Here is a 26136-nt window from a genome sequence, read left to right as displayed (position 1 = left end):
AAACGGGGGGCAAGTTGAGATTGAGAATTTTCGATTTTTGAGATTGTAGTATGCCGTAAATACATATACATTTTTAACTATATTATCCGTGTAAATCGTTAAAAAAAACCGTTCGCATCTTCGAAATTTCGAAAGTTGGGTTTTAGAAAATATTTTTTTTCTGTAGAATTATTGTGAATATTGTAAATATCTTTGTAAATGTTGTAAATGTTGTCAACATTGTGTCAATATCTTTGTAAATATTGTCAAATTTGTGTCAGTATCTTTGTTATTTCTATCAGCATCTCTGTTATTTATCAAAATATCCAACGAACTAAATACAACACCAAAGAAAAGATTCTCCATCGAACTCCAATTTTCGTGATTTCAAACTTAAAGCATGAAAAAGTTACGGAGCTTGAAAAATCAAATTCAACGACATACAAAAACGTATACACCAAGGACGTAATACAATCTCCAAACAAACCGGGTTTCAAAACTACAAAATTCATAATCTCAACTTGTCCTGTTTTCCCGTTAATCAGTCATCCGAAAATTTTCCGTACCTCGTTAATAATTAAACTTATTATTAAATTCATTATTAGATTCATTATTAAACCCAACACATGACAATCCCACTTGATGTCCCCTCAAAACTCCAAACCTCAAAAACGTTTTCCCAGCCCCCACCAAACCAACCTCCCACAATGATAAAACAGACCACTCAGTTACCCACCAGTTCCCGAAACTTTCTTACTACGTGGCACATCTGACGTTCTCCTCGAATGCATCCCACCCGCGTTCAATTTCCATCGAGGCGCGGTTCAAGGTAGAAACACTTCTTCTCTTTGGATCCTTCTCAATCCAACTGCGTTCCAGTCCGAAGCGGTGCGGTGTGGTGTGGTGCGGGAGCAGGTGGAACACACGCTTCTGAATCGGAGCCGCCGAAGGTGGAAGTGACGGAGCGCATCGGGAGGAACTGGTTTGGCAAAGCAGAAGCTCGCGCGCGTTTCGGCGACGCGTTGTATCGCTGCTCCGCACCGCTCGGCCCGATACGGACCGACCTGGCCCGACCCGGCCCGACGTTCTACATAACACACATCACAGTGACTTGTTTCACAATTTTTTATTTAAAAAAATCCGGGAGAGCATAAGAGCATAAGATTGCCGATTTTCTGGTACTCCAAAGATTTACGGATTTTTTAAAAACTCGATTTTCCAACCGAAAATTCTGAAATAATTCACAGTTGTGTGTGCTACTAGGTAGAATGTTCATTAATTTTTTTGTATTTGTTTGTTCAGCAGAACAGTAGAAATAAAGTATAGTGTAACCTAGATAGCGAGGTTGAGGATCCTATCGCAATGTTATGATTCCAGATTTATTTTAAAACCGACGCTGCAACCGAAAATTCTGAAATAATTCACAGTCAGGTGTGCCGTTATGTGGAATATTCATGAATTTTTTGGTAATTATTTGTCGACCAGAACAGAAGAAACAAATCATACTCCAACCCAGATAGTGAAGTTAAGGACCCTATCACAATCTTATGTTTCGCATTTTTTTTTTAATCGATTTCGCAACCAAAAATTCTGAAATAATTCACAGTTGTGTATGATACTACTCGGAATGTTCATGAATTTTCTCGTTATTTTTTCTCGATCCCAACCCGGCACCTCGCGGTCTCTTTTCCATCCAGTAGCCCCCCCGCCTACAGTCTCTCTCCCTTCCAACCTCTCCCCGCACACAAATTAACATTGGTGGGGCTTGCTCCGTTGCGCGTCACGTAGTGGGGGAAGGCCTGCCAGCGACAAGTGATCGTTTACAGTTATAGTCAGTCCGGATCGGGCGCTCGGTCAGCCGAGACTACTTTGTGGCAAGTGTATCGCGCGCAACCGATCCCGATTGGTCGAGCCGGTGCGAACGTCGTCGTTTTCCTCCACGCGGCCTGTGTCGAACCAGGAATTTCAGTGAAGTGTCTCCTCGTTTTTCCCCTTCGTTTCTCCCCCTCCCCCTGTCATCCCCCAAAATTGTTACATCCCTGAAATTTACACTGGGTAAATTTGTTGATTAATCTACAGCTGTGCGAGATGGGAATTTGAAAGAACATCTTGTTGTGGAGCTCGATCGGATCAAATCGGGCACAATTAACGGTACATAACACACTATAGCGCATTCAGAGATCGGATTCAGCACGACAGCTCGCGCATTTATTTATTTAATTTCATTAAGATTTATTAAAACGTGTCCGTGAGCGTTCGACGTGGCTCTTTTACGATTATCGAGATTTTGTTGGGAGGTTTGGGATTGTTTTTGAGTTTGAGATCTGATAGGGGGAGCATCGCTATCTTTGTTTACCGCGGAGACGAGCGCAGGATAGAGTGTTGTTGGGAAATGTTTTATGGAACGGACACCGGCAGATGGAAAATTCTGAAATAATTTACAGTTGTGTGTGCCACTAGGTTGAATGTTTGGGAATTTTTTGGTGACCAGAACGGGAGAAATAAAGCATAGTGTAACCTAAATATTGAGGTAGGGGATCTTATCATAATTCATGATTCCGAGTGTTTTTAAAAATTGTTGCGACCACAAAATTATGAAATAATTCATTGTCATTTGTGATACTAGGCAGAACGTTCGTGAATTTTTTGGTGAGCGAAATTGAAGAAATGGAACTTAGTGTGACCTAGATAGTGAGGTTGGCGATCCTATCACTATCTTATGATTCCGGAATTTTAAAAAATCGATTTTGCGACCATAAATTCTGAAATAATTCTCCATCGAGATTTCTCGCTTGCTTTGCGCTCATTTCGAGCTCAGATCTGATCGATAATGGACAGCCCCGCTATCTTTGTTTACCGGGAAGACTATCTCTATTCTACAAAACGTCAATGTACGTTCATCCGGAAAATTCGTGACGACTTCCCAGTCGGAAGGCGTGAGGATAGACAACGTCTGACGCGTAAGAACCCACGTCGTAATGAATGCAGTCCGTTGCACGCGGATGTGACCTCGTAACACACGAGAACTTCGATGGAAATGGGAAATGGACACGCGTTTCCGTCGCGTGCTACGTTCCCCTTTTTCCTCGCCGCGGCCGGGTCTCGTTCTGCTCGATTGCAAGCTGAGTCAACTTGTTGCGTTCCTCGATACGGGCGACAGGAATCCCCCTATACAGGGTTTCACGAAATTATATGCCCGCACCCACGATTTATTCGAAAATGACACAAGAAACCCCCTGCAAAACGCGGGGGTTTGTGGAATTTTCAATTTTTCTAAGTGAATTCGAAAAAAGTGGAATTGAGTGAAATTTGATTTTTAGTGGCATGGTAAATGTCGGAGAAATTACGAAAAAATTCAGGAGCGTACTACCTGGTAGCACACACGACTGTGAATTTTTTCAGAATTTTTGGTTGCGAAATTGATTTTTAAAAAATCAGGAAGATCAACATTGTGATAGGATTCCTAACCTCATTAAATGGGTTACACTATGATTTATTTCTTCTGTTCCGGTCGACAAAAAATTACGAAAAAATTCATGAACGTTCTACCTAATTTCGCAGACGTCTGTAAATTTTTTCAGAATTTCCGGTCGCAGCGTCGATTTTGAAAAAAATCCGGAATCATAACATTGTGATAGGACCCCCAACCTCACTAACTGGATTACACTATTGTTTATTCCTTCTGTTCCGGTCGACAAAAAATTACGAAAAAATTCATGAACATTCTACCTAATAACACAGACGTCTGTGAATTATTTCAGCATTTTCAGCTTCGAAACCGAATTTTAAAAAATGAAACTAGTTCGTTATGTCATTTTCGACTAAATAATTATGTGACACCCTATACATAATCTATATATATAAAAGCGAAGTCCTGACTCACCTATCAACGCCCAGGCTAAACCCTTGGACTTAGAAAGCTGAAATTTTGCACAGAGGTTTCCCTTATGATCTATACAAGGGATAAGAAAGGATATTTCGAAATTCAATCCCCAAGGGGGTGAAAAGGGGTTGCAACGTTTGTATGAGGAATATTTTGTTCGTGGTCGGATTTACTTCGTACTTGGTCTTAATGCTCTTTGATATAATTAATCAAACACCTATTTCGGCATTTTAAAAAATTCAACCCCTAAGGGGGTAAAAAGGGGTTTTGAAATCTAAGATTGCGGCATGACATAAAATTAAAACTCTATAGGGGTGAATGGGGGGTTAAAAGGTTTTATATGGAGAAACAATATCAATTTCCGAGGGCATTAAACGGTTTTCTGTGCGAGCGAAGCCGCGGGCAAAAGCTAGTCGTCTATAAGATCGATCATGCTCATGCTCTTGCGATCATCTCCAGCAGCCATTACTTATTGTTAGTGGAATCGTACTATCGAGTTTTGAGAAATTCAGCGACGCAACAGCGATCACGCTATACTATACTTAACAGTATAACTGACTGAGAAGTGAACGGTGAGAAGAGAAAATCTCTCTCGGAGCTTGTTCTTTTGCTGGCCCGCATCGAGTCTGCAGCTCCGGCCACGTGTCATTTCCACGTTGCCAGCGCACGGCGCATGGACGTTCTACTGTGCCCCCACTCTGAAAAATTGACATTTCAAAGTTTGTTTTATTTTTTACAATCCGTTTTCGAAGCCGAAAATTCTGAAGAAATTTATAGATGTGCGTTCTGCTAGCTATGTAGTATGTACGCGATTTTTTAAAGAATTTTCAATTGAAGGGCGTAAAAGAAATTAAGGGAAAAAACCTCGATTGTCTTCATCACCCCTATCAGCATTTCAAAATTTATTTCATTTTTGAAAAATCGGTTTCGAAGCCGAAAATTCTGAAATAATTCACAGTCATGTGTGCCGTTATGTGGAATGTTCATGAATTTTTCGTAATTTTTTGTTTAGCAGAACAGAAGAAATAAAGCATATCGTAACCTGGATAGAGGGGTTGGGGATCCTTTCACAATGTTATGATTCCGGATTTTTTTAAAAATCGACGTTGCGACCAAAAATTCTGAAATAATTCGCAGTCATGTGTGCCGTTATGTGGAATGTTCATGAATTTTTTCGTAATTTTTTGTTCAGCAGAACAGAAGAAATAAAGCATAGCGTAACGTGGATAGTGGGGTTGGGGATCCTTTCACAATGTTATGATTCCGGATTTAATTTTAAAAATCGACGTTGCGATCAAAAATTCTGAAATAAGTCACAGTCAGGTGTGCCGTTATGTGGAATATTCATGAATTTTTTCGTAATTTTTCCTATATATTCTGTCGACTGTAAAATCCGAATATAAATTTCAGAAATTGAAAATTGCACAACCACCCACTATTTACTGACAATTACATTACCGCTATAATTCCCACTCGGATTAGTTCGGCGGGAAAGTATTATAGAATCGTAACCGCCGAAAACTTTCGAAGAGAGAGAAAAAATAGAAGCTCACGTTCACTCACCTCTCACGCGCATTCCTGAACGTCCGCGATCGAGGAAACAACGTAAACCCGACCGCTACTCGCGCAACAGGTCTGTCTCTCCCCGTTTTGCTCCGCCTCCTCCAGAATAAAAATCAAATCTGTCGTGCTGCATCGGTATAGTATATCGTGAAAAACCTGAAGCTTATGAGACTTTCTTCACATGGAAACCATTTCTTCCGCAGATAGTCTGTCCGGAAATCGAAGGTAATTCGACGACGGAGAGGTACAGGCCAACGGAGCGCTGTTATCGATCAGCTTTGCAAGTGGAACTGGTAGAACAAGGGGAAACATTAAGGGGAAATATTGAAGTGAGAAGCTGAAGTGTGGTGCGTTTGATAAAACTCGAAAAACGGGAATTAACCTATAAAAATTGTGAACGAATTAAATATGATTTGATGGAATGTTGAAATTTTTTATAAGATCGAGTAAAAGAAAATTCAAAACAATAAAAATTGTGAACGTATGTTATTTAATTAAATATTGAAATTTTATTAGAGATCGAGTATAAATTGTATATATATAAATTCTAACCTATAAAAATTGTGAACGGATATTATCTAATATTATTTAATTAAATATTGAAATTTTATTGGATCGAGTAAAAGAAAATTCAAACCAATAAAAAAATTGTGAACGAATATTATCGGATATTATTTAATTAAATATTGAAATTTTATTAGATCGAGTAAAAGAGAATTCAAACCGATAAAAAAATTGTGAACGAATATTACTCAATATTATTCAATGAAATATTTTTCATTGAATTGAAATATTTTAAAATTGAATATTTGTATACAAACTCTCTCGTAAAAAAATTGTGAACAGATTGAAAAACGTTGTGGAATAAAAACAGTGGCAATTGGAAAGTGTTGGATTATTTAAACTAGAGAAAGGAAGAGAACTGTTAACTCCCAAGTTGAGTTCGTGTGATGAATTGATTACTTCGATGGACACGTGGCGGAGGAGATAAAAGCACGTCGCTTAACCAGGACCGCCAACTTCCAAGGTAAATATATTATACACACACCTGTAGTATGTTTTCCTCCAACGCTGTTTAATCCGCGCCTACGCAGAAATACCGTACGCGCCGCGAATACGTGGATTCATCTATGTGTGCATACTAATGCATTTTTCCATTTGCTTGACGTGACAAAATCGCAGTTTATCGAATAAACGATCTAGGTGTAACGGAATCGTATGTCATTCTGTAGACAGTGACTAACAATAATATTTGGACGCTTTCTGGTCGACAAAAAATTACGAAAAAATTCATGAACATTCTACCTAGTGTCACACACAACTGTGAATTATTTCAGAATTTTTGGTTGCAACGTCGATTTTTAAAAAGATCCTGAATCATAAAATTGTGATAGAATCTGCAACCTCACTACCCGCAGTAATAGGTACATTTACCCTAGGTACATATCATGCGATATACTCTTTCGAAAGGCTTCCCGCATATAAACAGGAAAATATTTACAATTAGTCACTGATAACGAAAAACTCACTTGATCGATACACTGCTTTGCAAATTGCACACATATTCGAACAAAGCAAATCTTCAATAAAATTTCTTTTTGTTAAATCATCTGTTCCCTTTATTTAAACAGCTAGAAAATCCTTCCGCAAAAATGAAAAATTCCATTTTTTCTAACATTCTTACGGAACATTTCAATGCGCGAGAAATTTTCAAATTTTACAAATCAATTTAACAAGTGTCATTCTTCGATAACTAATTTTCACACACACACACACAAAATGATCGGCGAAAATAAATAAATAAACTTGAAATTCGATAGTTAACGTCAAAAACAACACATACAATAACATGACATCTTCTGGACGTCTGAAATAAGACGTCTTTACAGTTTTGTAACGCAAGACGTTCAGAAAACGTCTTTACGACTATCATTCGACCAACTTGACTTGTTATCTAGATTATTATCAAGTAGTATCAGATAAACACTATCTTTTTTTGTTCGAATTATTGAAATCATTGAAATCATTCACGAAAATGTTATTTCACATAAATCGAGTGGCTACCTCGAAAGATCCGGGCAAGTATTGAAATATATTTTGTCGAATTTGTTTTTTCACAATTTTTCTCGAAAAGAACAACACGCGTCGGTCCGCGCGCAGCGATTTACGAGACGGTTAATGAATGATTGAACAGTACCCATAATTACCAGCCGGATGATAACCTTCGACTGAGAAACGGCTTATCGTGCGTGGCCGTAATCTACAAGCACAGATACAGCAATCTCAGTTTTATATTCCATTATAACACTGCTGCAATCGCAAACAAATTCTCTGACACTCCTCGAGAGCGGCGAAAGTGAAATCGATTCCACGCGAAACAATCCTACGTCGAGCGAACAATCTACGTCACGTGCGCCATTTTCGGCGATACACCGTTCCAGTGGCGCACTCAGGATTTAATTTTGGGGGAGGGGGGCAACAAGGCCCCCGGTTAAAGTCGGCAAAAAATTACGAAAAAAATCGCGAACATTCTACCCAGTGGCACACACAACTGTGAATTTTTTCAGAATTTTTGGTTGCAAAATGAATTTCTTAACAAATCCGAAAGCCTACAATTCTGATAGGATCTCCAAACCTCATTCTCTGGGTTACACTAAGCTTTATTTCTTCTGTTCCGCTCAAGAAAAAGTTACGAAAAAATTCATGAACATTCTATTCAATAGCATGCGTAACAGTGAATTATTACAGAATTTTTGGTCGCGAAATCGATTTTTAAAAAATCCGGAACCATAAAACTGTGACAGGGTCCGAAACTCTACATTTGGGTTGGACTATGCTCTATTTCTTCGGTTCCGGTGAAGAAAAAATTACGAAAAAATTCATGAACATTCTATTCAATAGCATGCGTAACAGTGAATTATTACAGAATTTTTGGTTGCGAAATCGATTTTTAAAAAATACGGAAGCATAAAATCGCCGATTCTCCGGCATACTGAAAACTTCCGAATTTTTGAAAAAATCGGTCTTGCAACCAAAAATTCTGAAATAATTCACCGTCATGTATGTTATCAAGTACAATGTTGAGGAATTTTTTCGTGATTTTTTGTCGAGCAGAATAGAGGAAACAGTGCATAGTGTAACCTAGAGAGCGAGGTTGGGAATCCCATCCCATGTGGATGACATGTCCTTGACAGTAAAGCTTGAGACCTTACTGTCAAGGTTGTGCCAAGGTCACAGTATACTAATCACAGTGACATCGTTAAATAATAATTTATTTTAAAGCGCCTCTTAACGAATATAAAAATAGTTGCTCGCAATTCGTTATACATGCAGCGATAAGGTAATACATACACGGTGACAAGATAATACAGGGCGGGACACTTAAAGCTGCCCATCTGTGTGACACAGCTGTGCGGTAAAAGCATCGGATGAACTACACGACGACAAGGGGGACAGTATAATCTAATAGTTCTTTTTCATAAGTGAAAGTGCGAGGGAGATATGTAAATTAATTTTTTCTCCTAATTGAATGATAAGCTCATTTTTTAGTGTTGCTTATCTTCTAATGTGGCACTACAAGACGATAGAGCGACTGAGAAAAAATCGTGTCAGGTCGACAATGATTCGGTACTAAAATAATCTACATCATAAATATCGTTTACATCTAAAATCGTTTTTCTCGAATGTCTTTTAAACTATTTACCCAATCGAAAAATGTGTTTAACGAAATCTGTAGACCTGCACGTTCTGCGTCTTTTATGTCATATTACTTTTTTTTGTAGAATAAGCGGTTTTCGAAAAAATTGAGAAAAATGTCAGCGACTTGTCACTTGTCTCGCCAAAATTGTTTTTCTCAATTTTTCAATATTGCTTTATTTCCGTATTATTCCTAATTTATCATGAAATTCAAATCTCCAGAAATTTGAAAAATGTATTTTTCGAGCTGAATTTTTGGAGATACCAGTTTTATAAAAATCCTGTATTGAGATATGGTTTAACCATTGTTCCTAATTTTTTTCAGAATTTTTTAAATAGTGCATCGTGGCTGAAAAAATAAAAATAGTTTTGTCGACGTCTCTTTCCTGTTTTGTGGTTGTATTATATAATTTTGGTCATTTTTATATTCAGAAAAATCATGTAAAACACTATCGCCCGAATGTATTCGTAGACGGGATCTCGGAGGCGAGGAAACCGCTATTATTTCCTGGCGAAGCAATATGTAATATTTGTAGCGGAAAAAATAACAGTCGAGAGGCAATACCGCTAGCGAAAGAAAGCGTTACCGATGGATGGAAATCAAAACTCGACTGCCTCCCTCGTATTTTAACATTCCTCTTTTTCTTACATTTTCTTAACCCCCTTGATATGTGTCGTGCACGAAAATGTTTCGCATTGTGAACACAGTACTTTCTAACATTCCAATTGCAACACGGACGATTATGCGAATTCTTTTCAAGAAAAGTGAACAGAAGAATCAGCACCGATGTAATTCAGTATGTTGGGTTAAGATATTTGATTGTTTGATTGTGTGGGGGCCAAAAATTCTGAAATAATTCACAGTTATGTGTGCCACTAGGTAGAATGCTCATGAATTTTTTCGTAATTTTTTGTTGAGCAGAACAAAAGATATAGAGCATAATTTCCAGATAGTGAGGTCCTATCACAATTTTGTTTCCTGATTTTTTAAAAATTGATTTTGCGATAGAAAATTTTGAAAGAATTCACAGACGTCTCTGTTATTAGGTAGAATGTTCATGAGTTTCTTCTTAATTTTTTGACGACCAGAACAGAAGAAATGGAGCATAATCCATTAAATCGTGCTCACCCTATAACTACCCTTCCGGTTGTGGTACTTACTTGAAATTTGTCACAGAGGGTGTTCTTTGCGAGCCTTATCGAGTGTCCCGACCAAAAATCAATATCAACATCTTATAGACTCTACTTTCCTTTTTTCCACAATAAAAATTGATTTACAACTTAAGATAATAATTCCTATTAAATTAAACACTTGCTTGTTCAAGTTAATACCGATAACTGGGAGCTGATAATGATGTTGTAAAGGTTCAGTGAACTCCACGCAATTCCGGAGTTCCATCGGTGACGGAGATAATATTATAGTATCGCATCAAGGTGTTTGTAAGCTCTGTGAAAATCGTTTTTCTCGAATATCTTCGAAACTATTTACCCAGTCGAAAAATATGTCAGACAAAACGTATAGATCCGATGAGGCTGCGTCTTTCATGTTGCATTACTTTTTTGCGGGGAACGAACGGTTTCCGAGAAAATTGAGAAAAACCTCAGCGACGTATCGCTTGCGTGTCGGTCCGGCGAGATAACTAATACGTCGCTGACATTTCTCTCAATTTTCTCGAAAATGGTTTGTTCTACGAAAAAAAGTTATACTACATAAAAGACGCAGCCTGTCGAGATCTACATATTTTGTTGCACATATTTTTCGATTGGGTGAATACTTTCGAAGATATTTCAGAAAAACAATTTGAACGAGACAAGTGACACGTCGCGTTTTTATTAATTTTCTCGAAAACCGTATGTTTTACGAGAAAAGGTGATAGGACATAAAAGGCGCAGGCTGTCCTGATGTACAAGTTTTGCTGAACATATTTTTCGACGTGGTAAATAGTTTAGAAGATATTCGACAAAAACAACTTTGGGGGTGCGAGTCTTAATCTGACGACACACATATGGACACCTATCTCAGACGGAGCGATAAAATCGGGAGAAGCAACAATGCCACATTTACATAAATACATATTTGCGATTGAATAACGAGAGAAAAACTCATCATCGTAGGAAAGTTGCAGAAACTGCCGTGATACTGAAATCTGGGACCCAGATAATCAATTAACTTCGTATATGTGCCTAACACATAACAGGTGGGAAAAAATGTTAACGGGTTATTACAACAATGCACACTGAAGAAAATCAAGAGTGAGGAAGTTGCGGTTTCGACTTCATTTCCAAATAATTAGCAATTAAAATCCGGCAAGAGCGGCGGCGTGTGAGCCAATTCCGTCTTCGTCCGTTGCTATCCGCGCTCTTCGTGACTCGAATCATGTGCGCACAGTATTCCCACCTAACAACAAGGTTATCAGGCCTGGCGATTTTCGGACACCCTGTATATTTGCATTCACCTAACAGCAACTTATTACGTTAGCTCCTCTATCTAGACTTTAGGTTCTACAGCAAGGTATATCGTATTTAAGAATATCCTCTGAACTATTCGCCGCGTCGAAAAATATGTCAAACAAAATGTGTAGATCTGGACAGGCTGCGACTTTTATGTAGTATCAGTTTTTCTCGTAGAACAAACGGTTTTCGAGAAAATTGTGGAAAACTTCAGCGACGTGTAGTTTAGGGGGCCGGGCGAGATGACTTTTGCGTCGCTGACCTTTTTCACGATTTTTTCGAAAACAGTTTGTTTTACGAGGAAAAGTATTCCGACATAAAAGACGCAGCCTGTCCAGTTCTACAGGTTTTGTTCAACATATTTTTCGATGCGGCAAATAGTTTAGAAGATATTCGAGAAAAACGAATCCATCAGCATCAATTAATTATTTCAATATTTCATTCATTAGGTCCGACGTTTTTCTCAATTTTTTCAAACATCGTTTGTTTTACGACAAAAAGTAATGCGACATAAAAGACGCAGCCCGTCCAGTTCTACAGCTTTTGTTTAACGTATTTTTCAATGCGGCGAATAGTTTAGAAGATATCCGAGAAAAACGATTTCGTGGCGGCGACGGGGAGGTCGACCAGCATGAGAGTCCCTGCTAGACTAGTGATCCGTCATTAGGAAGAGAAAGGTATACCAACAGCAAAAAGAGTGCAAGCAATAGGCCTTCCATTTCAGCCTCTCTGCTATACCTATACATCTTAATTATGGTGAAAACCTAACAAACAATCGCGGGATGGAATCGGTTTTAACAGCCTCGGCTCTCGCAAAACATCCTTAAACGATCAATTTAATTATATTAGACTCGAAGATACGGAACAAATATTCTTACGATCAGAAACCTCAATAAAATCGACAATAATGCAGAATTCTTCGGGTTTTGCATTTTTCATAAGCAGAGTTTGCAATTGAAAATTCTGAGAAAAATCTACAACATTTCGGATACTAAAGTCGTTTATCAGGAATTTTCTCAGATTTTTCCGTTGCAAACTCTGGTTGTAAAAAATGTGAAACCCGAAAAATCTGCATTCTCTTGATTTTTTCAAGGTTTTTGATTTTTCACAAGCATGATTTTCGATTTAAAGATCTGAAACAAATTGCAGAGTACGTGTGTGGGTGCTGCAGTGTGTGAGATTTGTTTAAGAATTTTTGTCAAAGTTTTAACAGCATAATATTAATTTATTATTACCATCATAATATTTAAACCATGCTGCGCGCAACAATAAAGGAAAGCATGCGCGAAAAAGTGAACTATTGTTACAGACGGTTTCGGTTGGGCAATTCCGGTTGAAGCGATGAGCGATAAGAATGCCGGGGGATCTCCCAGCGAATTAACGCGTACATGGAAACATTTCAGGACAGTCACCGGTGCTTCACACAGACGAGCACGAAACAGCGAACTCCGGTGATTGAAATGGGACGTCCCGTTCTCCCTAGTTTTGCTCCCTAGTTTAGAATTCGATGCATACAGCCTTCGATTCTCGATCGACGATTAGGTAATACTCGATGTCAACACCGATGCAGAAAAAGTCAAAGGTCGATCATTATCTCGAAAGCGATAAAACGAGTTCTCCCTGTATTTTCTCCCAATTTGTTCATAGACCTTCTGCATAATTACTATCTTCATCGGGCGGGGGTAGTTATGGAGTAAAATCGAAATATCGGATTTCCCCTGTTTTCCCTACTTAACGTTGTTTAAAAATTCTTAGAAAAATCTGAGACATCTCCGGCACACGAATACACACTCTGCAATTTGTTTCAGATTTTTAAATTGAAAATCCTGCTTGTGAAAAATGGGAATCCTCGAGAAAATCGATAAAATGCAGACTTCTTCGTGTCTTTCATTTTTTTCACAAGCAAACTTTGCAACGGAAAAATCTGAAAATAATTCCTAATATGTGGCTTGGTATCCGGAGTGTGTCAGATTTTTTTCAGAATTTTCAATTGTCGTGCAATGGGGAAAATGGTTCGAGTGGAAAAATGGTGGTTGAGTGCAAAGGGTTAAATATTTTCTTGCAAGACATACTCTGCATTTTGTTTTTATATGTAATTAATTACACGAATTTAAAATGCGTGTTACTATACTAATTCAGGAGAAATGCGATCGCGAACTTTCCTTCGCGTCTCGCGAGAAAAAGCCACGAGGGAAATATGGAGAGAAAGCTTGCTCGAACAACTGATGCTTTCTTCTGGTTTATCAAGTTTGATTTTCCGCTCGGTAAACCGACTCCAGATAGCGACGTATTTTTATCACTTTTATCAAATAATCTAATTTCATTCTATCGAGTTGTTTCGTTTAACGTGATGACTGTTTAATGTATTATTAACATTGCATAATTTATTGATTTCGAAAGTGACCACTTTCGAGGAAGTACATCCATTAATAATTCAATATCATGTCATAAATTGACACGCTGTAATCGTGAATAATTCAAAATAATTCAAGAATCACACACAAAAATAATTAATAAACATCCGTTTAAACTTTACAGGATATACATATATTTATAGGATATAAATATTTTTTTAATTAATTAATAAATTGAGATACTTTGTAATTTTAATTTGTTGCAAATGGAATCGTTTTACGATCTTGCGGAACTAATCACACATATTCGAAAGTATTATCTAATACTGTAAATGTTTGTAATTGAGTGGTGCTCGCTCGATGCTCCGCGGTCGTATTATGCAATAAAAATTGGCTCGAGCTGCTTATTATTTCCATATAATTTAGTATGGGACAGCGCGAATTAAGTAAAACACGGATTTCCGCGAACTAAATCGGAGATCTGAGGTGTTCTCTTGAAAGTTTTTAAAACAATGTCGCTGTTGATGGTAACCACTAAAATGCAATATTAAAATAGCGATCTAAATTCGATTTAAATTTTAAAAAATCAAAGATCACTTTGAAATCTCGAAAACACTGAACTTCACTTGAAAGGACCAAAAATTTTTCAGTTTTATGAGTGTAATCTCGCAAATTTTGGCGAGGGAATGCCGAACATCCAAGTTTCAATGTTAGGAATCCACTGGTTCAAAAGTTACGGGTCTTTAAAGTTCAGCGAATTAAGCTTCACCATGCGGGACCGAAAATGTTCAACTTCTTTTTAATGCGATCCTGTTGATTTTGGCGAGAAGATGCCGAAAATCCAAGTTTCAATGTTAGGAATTCACTGTAATTCGAAAGTTACGGGTGTTTAAATAAAGTTCAGAGATGTTCGACGTTTTTGACAGGTAAGGTAGTTGGTTAAACGACGCCCTTACAACCCAGATAGCACAAAGATGTCTGGAATGTCCTACGAACGTCTTCCGCGAACGGCTTCCGGGCCGTTAAAAACATCTAACAGACATTTTTAATCCTGCCTACTACATAATTCTGACTAACACAGTTAATCGACTTCATACATTGATAATTAGCTGGGCGCGTTGTTTTCGACGAAGAAGTAGCGCGGCTAGAGTAAACTGCGCGATTGTAAATCACTTTTGACAGCTCGCGCGGACGATAATAACGCAAACCGGCTTATCTCGGGCTGTTTCCTTAAAAATACTGTTTTCACTGTTGTCTATAGTTGAAAATGAAAAGAAATTAAATGAAAATGCAAAAAATTCAAATTCAAGTTCAAAATGAAAATTAAAATCAAATTGAATATGAAATTCTTACTTGGTTGGAAAGCTTGTCTTTAGGAAAATGACAGCTATACGTTATCGAAGGACTAATGTGATTGTATCGTGTTCGATTGCAGGTGGTCTGAACCATAACTTTCCCTAGGATAATGCGAAGTCTGGAGAGGTTATCGGGTAGTGACCAAGACTACGATCAGGAGATGTATATCGACCTGGACGACGCCTCCGTCGATTCGCTTACCGGAAAACGAAGTCGGCATCATGTGGTCGGCACAGAGGTAAAACCCCCTATCTCCTATTTTCGAAATTTTCAATTCGTACCGGTTACGGCGATAGAGACACTTCAAAATGATTACTGACCTTCATACATAATATAAATAATAGTTACTAATTGCTAACGAAATAATATTCCATTTGAGCTCATCGCATTCAAAGCGAGGGACAGCAGTATGAACACCTACTGCATATGCATGTAGCTTCCCGGCAGTATTCCGATATGGTGCAACTTTTCTCGCACATGCGCGGCCAAAACAGTAACGTATCTATATACAGGGTGTCCCAAAATTGGGACGTGGCACGCTAATTTCTCGCGGAGCACTAACTTCAAACACAGCTGCCATAGGTAAAAAATTGTCGCAGCGAGTTCATGGGGTATTCAATCGAATCGACAGAATCTCTGCTTCAATCTGACCCTCGGATCATGGTATTACGATCATTTCTCGCCGAGATATAACCAGTTAAAGGAAAAATGGAAATTGTGCATTTTTTAAGCATATTTTCAGAAACACCTGCTTACCGAAATGTTAATGAAATTGAAAAACCAAAAGGGGCGTCTTAAAGAGAAAGAAACGATCTTTCTATTGCTATTTTGCACAAGATTCTGCGATAATTTTTTCGCCTTCTGGAGCCAGTTAAAGTTAAAAAGCCCATATTTACTTCAATGTTGAATATCTCGAATAAAAACAATCGCACAATATTCAACAGCCACACAATTTACCCAGGAAAGATAGCCCTTCCAAACGGTATTAACGCGATTTATCAAAAAAATTTGTTGCTCCCCGTGTGATGTTCCAAAGTTGCAGAAAATTTTTGTTAACCGTCAATGTTGTCTTCATCTCGCTATAACTTTGTAAAAAGCCAACATAGCAACAATTTGAAACAAAGCATCTGAAACTAGAGGTTTCAGGCTTTCAAAACATTGTTTAACGATGTCGATACGGCAATTTTTGACGGAGTTATGATCACGTAAAGTGGGACCAATCTTAATTCTTTTGAGGAGTGGAGTGTATTTGCAAAACTGAAGGTGACCTTCATATCTTGATAAAAAATCGAAGTAACAAAAATCAGATTGCAGCACTGTATGTCCTCCTAGGAACCGTGCAACATTTGTTTGAACATTGTTTTTGTACAACAAATAGCTCACGAGTTATTTGAGATCGTCACGTTACGAGACTCACCCTGTATACACATAAACAAAAATAATTTTATGCTTCTTTCCGATATGATTGAAAAGGTGGGCGAGGAGAGCGACAGTAGTGGTAGCGAGAGGAGCCCGAAGCAAGCGAAAAGAAGAAACCGCGGAGGACCCCCCACCACGAGAAGACGAAAAAGTGGGATCTCTGCGAGAGAAAGAAACCTCAGGAGGCTCGAGAGCAACGAGAGAGAAAGAATGAGAATGCATTCGCTGAATGATGCTTTCGAGGTAATTTTCGAAATCCGTATTCAATTAAAACATGGAGAAAATGCGACATTCGGATAGATTCGGATAAATCGCTGAACTTTACACACTCGTAACTTCTGAACCAGTAGATTCCTAACATTGAAACTTAGATTTTCAGAATCTTCTCGCCAAAATCTTCAGGTTTGCATTAAAAAAGTTGAGAATTTTTGGTCCCGCATGGTGAAGTTCATTCGCCGAACTTCAAACACCCACAATTTTCGAACCAGTGGGTCCCTAACATTGAAACTCGGATTTTCAGCATTCTTTCGCCAAAATCTACAGGATTGCATTTAAAAAAGTCCAAAATTTCTGGTCCCGCATGCTGAAGTTTAATTCGCTGAACCTTAAACACCCATAACTTTTAAATCAGTGAGGTCCTAACTTTAAAACTTGGATTTTCAGAATCTTCTCGCCAAAATCTTCAGGTTTCTATAAAAATAAAGTTTACAATTTCTGGTTCTCTCAAGTGAAGTTCAGCCAAAATGACAATTACACATGTAAAAGTTATTTTGAAACGGTTCAAAAGAAAATTGTAGATCATTTATTGCCAATCTGACTGTTTAACACTTAAATCGATGATTAGTATAAATGATGATGATAATTATTAATAAATGCATAAAAATACATTTGAAAAGCATGTGTTCCTAATCGACTGTGTTTTATGCGATCATGTAGGTATGCACAATTCCGCCAGTATTTTTGAACACGTGATTCGTAAAAGAAATTTCCCAAACGGAGAATTAAAATCGCTATATCATCGTCATCGATAATGTAGATAGGAGGAAGGAATATGTACATACAAGTAAATAATAAACATTCTTACGATTATCACTTTAGTTTCTAACTTTTTAACTTCACTAAACCCCGTATTGTTTTCTTAGATTTCTTGCAGTTATTTGTTTTAAACTAAAAGTCCAGCCTGAGGTCTGCACCGAGTTCTTGCACCTACCCTGAATGTATTGTTTCCTTGTTCGTCGATCGTTCAAGTAGTTGGCTTTCTTGTTTTCATTGATTGGTTAATGTTCAGTTTAAAGGATCACGAATTAAAAACCTTTTTCAATGTAATTCTGTAGATTTTGACGAGAGAATGCCGAAAATCCAAGCTTGAATGTTGGGGATTCACTGGTTCAAAAGTTATGAACGTTTAAAGTTCACAAAGTTTCGATTTTTGAAAACATTGAAAATCGCTGAACTTTAAACGCTCATAACTTTTGTACCAGTAGATTCCTAACATTGAAACTTGAATTTTCGACATCCTCTCGTCAAAATCTACAGAATCGCATTTTTAAAAAGTCCAAAATTCGTGGTTCCCTAAATTCAACGCTAACCTAAGTTATCTAGAATCTACTAACCTAAATTGTTTACGATCTAGTTATAACGATTTTGTTAGTGTTGTTTTTCTGGTAGTTAGAAAAAATCTTGAAACGAATTATAGCATGACGGAATTATGCACTTCTGCCTTTAATATTATTTCTGGATTTTACAGTAATTGATGATTAACAATGATGTCGGTTTCAGCAACTGCGCGAGGTAATACCACATGTAAAAATGGAAAGGAAACTCAGTAAAATAGAGACGCTCACGCTGGCGAAGAATTACATAATGGCCCTGACGAACGTCATATGTGAGATGCGCGGCGAGGAGCAACCATACACGTAAGTAGCTTATCAGTTCTTGCGCCTATCGACCACCGGTTAATCTACTCTAATCCACGTGTCCGTGAAAAAGCTTCCCATAATTAACGAATATAATTACGGAACGGTAACAGTCCTCATTTCCTGATGAATCGATAACAGTTGGTTACTGTTAGTGTTGACGCGACATTTTTACAATTTAACGCACTTAGAACTACAATTTAACGATCGCGTACACATCTGTATCTTCCTTAACAATTATGTTTGTATGTATGTACTCTGAAAACTTCCATATAAAATCGGCAATTCTATGTTTCCGGATTTTTAAGTGAGGTTGGGGGCCCTATCACAATTTTTTTTAAATCTATTTTGCAACCAAAAATTCTGAAATAATTCACGGTCGGTTGTTCCTCCTTGTAGAATGTTCATGAATTTTTTCGTAATTTTTTGTTGAGCAGAACAGAAGAAATGGAGTATAATTTGTTACGAATTTCCATTTAAAGGGCTCTCACTTATCGACTAGAGTCCGCCATAGTTCTATGCTGAAGAATATTTTCAACGGCGAGTAGATCGAATCTAATCAAAAAGAGATACAAGTAGTGAGAAGGTGTTCAATCTTGTTTCTAATATGACGGGACGCACGTGTGCAAACATGTGTGCGCTGGCACATATGGAATTGTTTAAATTCTCCATATGTTAAATGTAAATACCCGGGCTGGTTCCTCAATGTTGTTACGTAAAAATGGCGTTACGTAACAAGTTTAAACATTGTTGCAACTGAATTAATATTATCTCACAGTGGAAAATAAGGCGTTATTTTCGGGAAAACTGTGCTAAAAAATTTGTGGAACACGTGCACAGTGCACGTGCACGAAGCTCATACGATAAGTCAAACTGACATGGGCAATCGATATCTATCGACAACACGCGAGTTTCATGAATTTTCCAACTTGTTTCTCTCAAAAACATCACCTCAAAGTGAAAAATTTATTCGTCTACTCAACTTACAATTCGTTTTTCTGTATAATAAGTAGTGTGAGCGACATAGCAATATGGCGGCGTCCTTGCCTATCAATAAAGCTGAAATCGCTCAGCTTTACACGCTCATAACTTTTGAACCAGTGGAGTCCTAACATTGAAACTTAGATTACCGGCATTTCCTCGCCAAAATCTACAGGGTCGCATTTTAAAAAGTTGAACATTTTCGGTCCCACATGGTGAAGCTTAATTTTTTAAACTTTAAAAACCCGTAACTTTTGAACCAGTGGATTCCTAACATTGAAACTTAGATTTTCGGCATCTCCTCGACAAAATCTATAGGAATGCATTTGAAAAAGTCCAAAATTTTTGGTCCCATAAGCTGAACAGCAGCCGAATCTTGTTATCGTATACGTCGCTGAGGTTTTTCTCAATTTCCTCGAGAACCGTTTGTTCTACGAGGAAAAGTGATACGACATAAAAGACGCGAGCTGTTCGGATCTATAGATTTTGTCTGACATAATTTTCGATATGGTCAATAGTTTAGAAAATATTCCATAAAAATGATTTATTTTAATGTTCACCGATCGAACTGAAACTTTACACAGATTTTTTTCTTTAATTATTTCGAACAACTCTGGGGGGTGCTGTAATAAAAATTGTTGACAAGGGTGAATATACATATAAGAGTAAATGCGACCATTGGTCGCAGCCGAGTCAGCGTCGAGAGTCTCAAATGTTATGAATGAACGCGTTCGTTGACTACATAAACTTACAATTAGATAGACTACATCGATAGCCGTTGGTTTTATAATCGAGTCGCGAACAACATTATTATCTATTAACGTTCACTTTCGTCGATACTGCATCGATACTCGAGAACACAGAGCGTAGACGCTATTATTTTATCGGCGACCTTTGCTTTATCCACGGTCGAAATACTTCGCGGTTAGTTATTATCTGAATTATTGCTGGAACGAACTAACTTTGATTAACTTTTTACTTCGGAGAGCTGGCTTCGAATCGAGTTTATCAATTCTTTTATACGTGATGTATATATGCAAATATGTGTTCAATGTTGTATATATATATATAATATGGATCAATTTATATTTATATATACAGTGTTGAATGTTGTGTAAGTATATGTATATGGACAAGGTGGAAAAGTGAAAAAGAAAATTTTGTACTATTGATAACACAGTATGATAACGTGTGATAACATTTTATCGACTTCTCGGGATAATTTCAATCGCATTTATTAAAGTTAAAGTGCAACTTCAATCAATATCGGACGATATCGAGAAACTAGAATGTGCTAACAACGTTTCTTGATTAAAAGGACAGTACTGAAAAATTCTCGAACGATAGCTATATGTTACATACAATGTTTCAATAAAATATGAATCGCGATAGCGCGATTTATCTTGCTAGACGGGAGCGAACGGTTCGCTCTTTATTTTCGAAGATATAAAGAGTAAATCTCTATCTCCATCTCACTCTTAGTATATAATAAAATCGTGTTTGTATGTTTGTCACGGCATCAATTTAGAACGGCTGAACGTAGAAAGCTGGGGTTTGAAAATTCTGAAAAAATTCTCAGACGTCAGTGTTGTTCGGTAGAACGTTCCTGAATTTTTTCGTAATTTTTCGCTGAACAGAACAGAAGAAGTAGAGCATAGTCTAATCCAGGTCGTAAGGTGGAGGATCCTATCGCAATGTTACGCTTCCGGATTTCGCAACCAAAAATTCTGAAATAATTCACAGTTGTGTGTGACACTAGGTAGAATGTTCATGAATTTTTTCGTAATTATTTATCGACCAGAACGGAAAAAACAAAGCATAGCGTAACCTGAATAGTAAGATTGGGGATCCTATCACAATGTTATGTTCCCGGATTTTTTAAAAATCGACTTTGCAACCAAAAATTCTGAAATAATTCACTGTTATGCGTGACGCTAGGCAGAATGTTGACAAATTTTTTCGTAATTTTTCATTGACCAGAACCGCAAATAATACAACATAAACAAATGAATTTCCAGGTTTGTCGACGGAGAGTGTGGCTCTAGTAGCGGCGACAGCACGGGTCAGCTAGAATTAAGCGGCGGTGAACAGCCCGAAGAAGCATCCCCGGCATCGATGCACGAGACCAACAACAACAGTTTACTGCATGAAGACTTAGAGCGCAGGCTACCGTAGCTTACGTAATTAATTCGTAAAAACCTGATTGATCCTCGTTGGTAAAACTCGTCGTGTTGTGTGCAAATGTGTGTGTATGTGTGAGAGAGAGAGATGAGAGAGAGATGAGAAAAGGAGAAAGTGAGAGATATATACTTTGTGTACTTAGGAAAGTGTTAAGAAGCAGTTCGAAATATTAGTAAATATTGACAAAAACGGATCCAGCTTCGATCTATGTTACGCTCTTGATATATATCGGCAAGGTTAACATTCTCAACAAGTTTTTGTACAAAACATTTTTATACTTTCGACGACCGTATATATCTACGTATTTTTTTAAACAATACGCACAATTTATCCAATGAAAAATTGATTTAATACATTAATATTCGATTTTTGCATTAGAAATTGCAGCAAGAACTGCACTTGCGGTCTCGATTTATCTTCGAAATTTTTTATTATTTATTTATTTGTTTTTGTAATCGAATTAGATCGAAATTTAATCGAAATCAAGTTTTTTCTGTAAATATCTGAGAAACTGAGACCGAGCGACGTGTACACGTTAATAGGGAAAAGTTGTTTGAAATGTTGACCTTGACGACACACGTTGAAGGTCATCGGAGCTGGTTCCTCTTTTTCGATCAATATTTACCGAAATATATGTTTCGAAAGGCATATAAACATGTGTAAAGAGAGTATGAGAGAAGTCAAAGTTCGAGAACTTCGAGATAGTTCGAGAGTGTGTGGGGCGGGGGGGGGGTGGAGGTTGGAGGAAAGGGGACCAACGAAGCGTCGTCAGGACTGCTGATGCGAAGCTGTTGAAAAACCGTTGTGAGACTTATCGAGGAAGATGCAATTCGGCGTCTACGAAATGATCCGTCCAAGGTCAACCTCCAGAGATCTTTCGAAGGCCAATCAGATGCGAGTTTCGCAGTGAGTGGAAAGAAGTTCCTTTTACTTATTTTTGAGCGATAAGCGAGAACTGTCCTTGGGCATACAGAGTTGTGTTGAATCAAAATTGAATTGCTTGACGCGTTTTAATTATAATGTAATTCAATTATATATGTATATTATATATATATTAAATTATACGTATTCGCAGATGTCAGAAAAATTTAACTGAAAAAAATCGTCGACTCGCTGAATTTCGCATGCACTGAAGAATTGGCTCGACTTCGAAAAATCTCGGTGACGACACCGATAGATCGGATCGCATCGACAACGATAACGATCAGTGTGACGCAGAAGTGTGAAGAACTGTGATAAAATTTCGTATTAGAACCTCCGTTTGCACATCGTCCCGTGCGTGACGTCGTGTAAAATACTTCTTTTTTTTCTATTCCCTGTTGCGATGATTGTTTACGGTGAAAAACTAACACACGAAACAATGAAAAGACACATCGAGTCGAAGTGTACAGTCTTCCCAGGTATAGTGTGACTTTCGGCTCAACAAAAAATTACGAGAAAATTCATGAACATTCTACCTAGTGACACGCACAACTGTAAAATTTTTCAGAATTTTTGGTTGCAAAATAAACTTTTAAAAAAATCCGGAAGTATAACATTGTGATAGGATCCCCAACATCACTATCTAGGATAGACTACACACGAATTATGATTTATTTCGTCTGTTCTGCTCGACAAAAATTTACGAAAAAATTCATGAGATATCTGCCTAGTAACATACATGACTGTGAATTATTTCAGAATTTTTAGTTGTAAAATCGATTTTTAAAAAAGTCCGGAATCATACAATCGTGATAGGGTCCACCCATCCTCACTATCTGGAAATTATGCTCTTTTCTTCTGTAATGAGCAACGACAAATTACGACAAATTTGATGAACGTTCTACCCAGTAGCACACACAATTGTGAATTGTTTCAGAATTTTTGGTTACGAAATCAATTTTTTTAAACATTCGGAAGAATGAAATTGTAACACTATGCGCGAGAAGACTGTATATGGGCGGTCCCGACCCGGGATTCTTAGATCCTGCAGTTATACTACGAGGGGATGCTCGTTATTCTTAGATCGTACACTTTCGATTTTCTTAGATCGTGTAGTTCTATTACGCGGGGACGCTCGTTTTTCTTAGATCGCGCAGTTTCCTCTTTTCTTAGATCCTGTACGTCTACTATATCTCAGCCAACGGATTTCGAAGAGATAATGCGCTCCTTAGGTGTATCCATTAATATATCAGTCTATATAGTATATATATTTACAATATATGTATACGTATTTTAGCAGATTAATAATTAATACGACAGTTATTGATCGCGAATGTGATAATCAGACTGCGGATCTTTATGCGATATAAAAATTGTCTTTCTTTAACAATTTTAACAAATGAGAAAATCACACATATATATACACATATAACCACCCTGTATATATGTATATATATATGTATATAAATTATACACATATCTCATATATATATAGATATATATATATATATATATATGATATGACGGAAAAAGTTCGTGCGGATTTATTATTCTTAATTTTATTGTTATTACTACTACTATTATTACTATTCTTATTATTTATTACCATTACTATTATTATTACTATTATTACTGCTGTATTCTCAGTTTTAAGTTGGTAAGCTACGCGAATATAAATTTTTACCTCTTCTCCGATTTTACCTTCTTCGTACAGAGACACTGGAACATGGATAAAATTTAAAACACACTGAACATCAACAAAACGGATATAGAGTCAGTAAAAAAGTGTTCGTATAGGGCGCCGCCATGTTAGTGAACGTCACAGCACCCGTTGATGTCGATAATGTAGATTTCTGACCGACCATGCTTGGAAATGTACGTTACCGACATTAACACGTGCTTGTGCTGCCATCTTGCGGCGACGTACATGACGTAACAACATGGCGGCGTTCTTTAGGCGAAAATCGCCGAACTTTAAACACTCATAACTTTTGAACCAGTGAATTCCTAATATTGAAACTTGGATTTTCGGAATCTTCTCGTCGAAATCTGTGGGATTATGGTCGAAGAAGTGAAAAGTTTCTGTTTCCCTCAGCGGAAGCTCAGCCTAATGAAACATTCGATTCGATTCGAATTTATATTCCTAGTGCATAAATCGCACGAACTTTTCCGGATGTTTAATAGAAGAAAATAAAGCTACTTTTAATACGCTTCTATATCCATCGAGTACTTCGTTTTTACCCTTGTATTATATTCTTGATCAATTTCAATCAATTTCAAAGATGAATTTGAATAAATATTGAATAAAAATAATTTATATAACTTGTTTAATTAATAATTAATTAATATACAGGATGTCTCAAAATTCCTTCAACATCCGTTACAGCTATTTAAGGCATTTAAAGTTGAGCGAACCAAAAATCTTTGCCCTCTCCTTGCGTAATCCCCTTAGATTTTAACGGGAGAATGCCGAAAATCGAAGTTTTAAGGTTAGGAATCCACTGGTACAAAAGTTATGATTGTTTAAAATTCAGCAATTTATAAAGCGTTCTGGCCAAGTAACGGCGTCGCCATGTTGCTGTGTACTCGACGAATAAGCAGAGCCGTGGGAACTACGTCATGACGCGTCACCGTGTAGCGAATATCGATAATATAGATTCCAATATTGCCAAGATGTCGATAATGTAGATTCCAATATTGCCAAGATGTCTAGGATACGTGGTCTGCTTTGAGACGCTGTCCTTCAAATTTGTTAACTTCGGACACATTGTAAATACTCATTCGTTCGTTCGTCGTTCCTAATCGACGAACTCTTCTATTGTAAAATCAGATCTAAATAAACTTTCACATTACATAATACATAATACATGCTGTATCCACGCTGTATCTATGCATTTCATGTATACGTACTAAGTACGTACCCTTAAATAGGCAATATACGCTGCTATACAGGGCCCAGGACGCGCTCTGATTGGTCCGTGTTTTTCGTTAATAACTCCTAAACAAAGCCGCAGTTGACATTAGTGCCAAGGAAAATGTCTCTTAGAATGGTCTCAGGAACCTCCCATTTCAAGGAACGACACTTGTTCTGGGACACCCTGTATCAGAGAGGATATGAGAGTGCTCACGCCCGGGTTCTGACTCCTTAGGTCCGTGGTATACACGGCCTGACTTGCTCTGCCGGTAACATTTGGCTAAGAGTTTGAGCTTTTTGCCGCTAGATGGCGCTGTTCCCCGGCCTGACTTGCTCTGTCGGTAACATTTGGCTAACAGTTTGAGCGTTTTGCCGCTAGATGGCGCTGTAAGTACGTATACGAAGCGCAAATAATTCGTGCCGGAATTAACATTGCGTCTTATGGGAAAAGCGGCACGAATCATTTGCTGCTGTAATGAATATCCAATATTTTTCATTTTGCATGAATAAATTATCTTTATT

At 37.6% G+C, this 26136-nt stretch overlaps 1 protein-coding gene across 3 annotated transcripts; it reads left to right on the top strand.

Annotated features, from left to right (window-relative positions):
- Window positions 1-1800: 1800 nt before the first annotated feature.
- Window positions 1801-24916, top strand: LOC143216835 (uncharacterized). Of its 3 annotated transcripts, XM_076440320.1 has the most exons (7): window positions 1801-2130; window positions 5629-5772; window positions 6127-6452; window positions 15362-15520; window positions 16756-16944; window positions 18481-18617; window positions 21617-24916. In XM_076440320.1, exons 4-7 carry the CDS (start codon window positions 15392-15394, stop codon window positions 21771-21773), a joined length of 612 nt encoding a protein of 203 aa, XP_076296435.1. In that variant the 5' UTR covers window positions 1801-2130; window positions 5629-5772; window positions 6127-6452; window positions 15362-15391; the 3' UTR covers window positions 21774-24916. The 3 variants fall into 3 exon arrangements, with proteins under 3 accessions (XP_076296435.1, XP_076296433.1, XP_076296436.1); XM_076440318.1 differs by having other exon boundaries at window positions 5629-6452; XM_076440321.1 differs by lacking the exon at window positions 1801-2130 and adding an exon at window positions 5144-5560 and having other exon boundaries at window positions 5629-6452.
- Window positions 24917-26136: the final 1220 nt, after the last annotated feature.

Source organism: Lasioglossum baleicum, chromosome 16 (assembly GCF_051020765.1).
Source record: "Lasioglossum baleicum chromosome 16, iyLasBale1, whole genome shotgun sequence".
In the NCBI taxonomy this organism is placed as follows: Eukaryota; Metazoa; Arthropoda; class Insecta; order Hymenoptera; family Halictidae; genus Lasioglossum; species Lasioglossum baleicum.
This window is presented reverse-complemented; position numbering and strand designations above follow the sequence as displayed.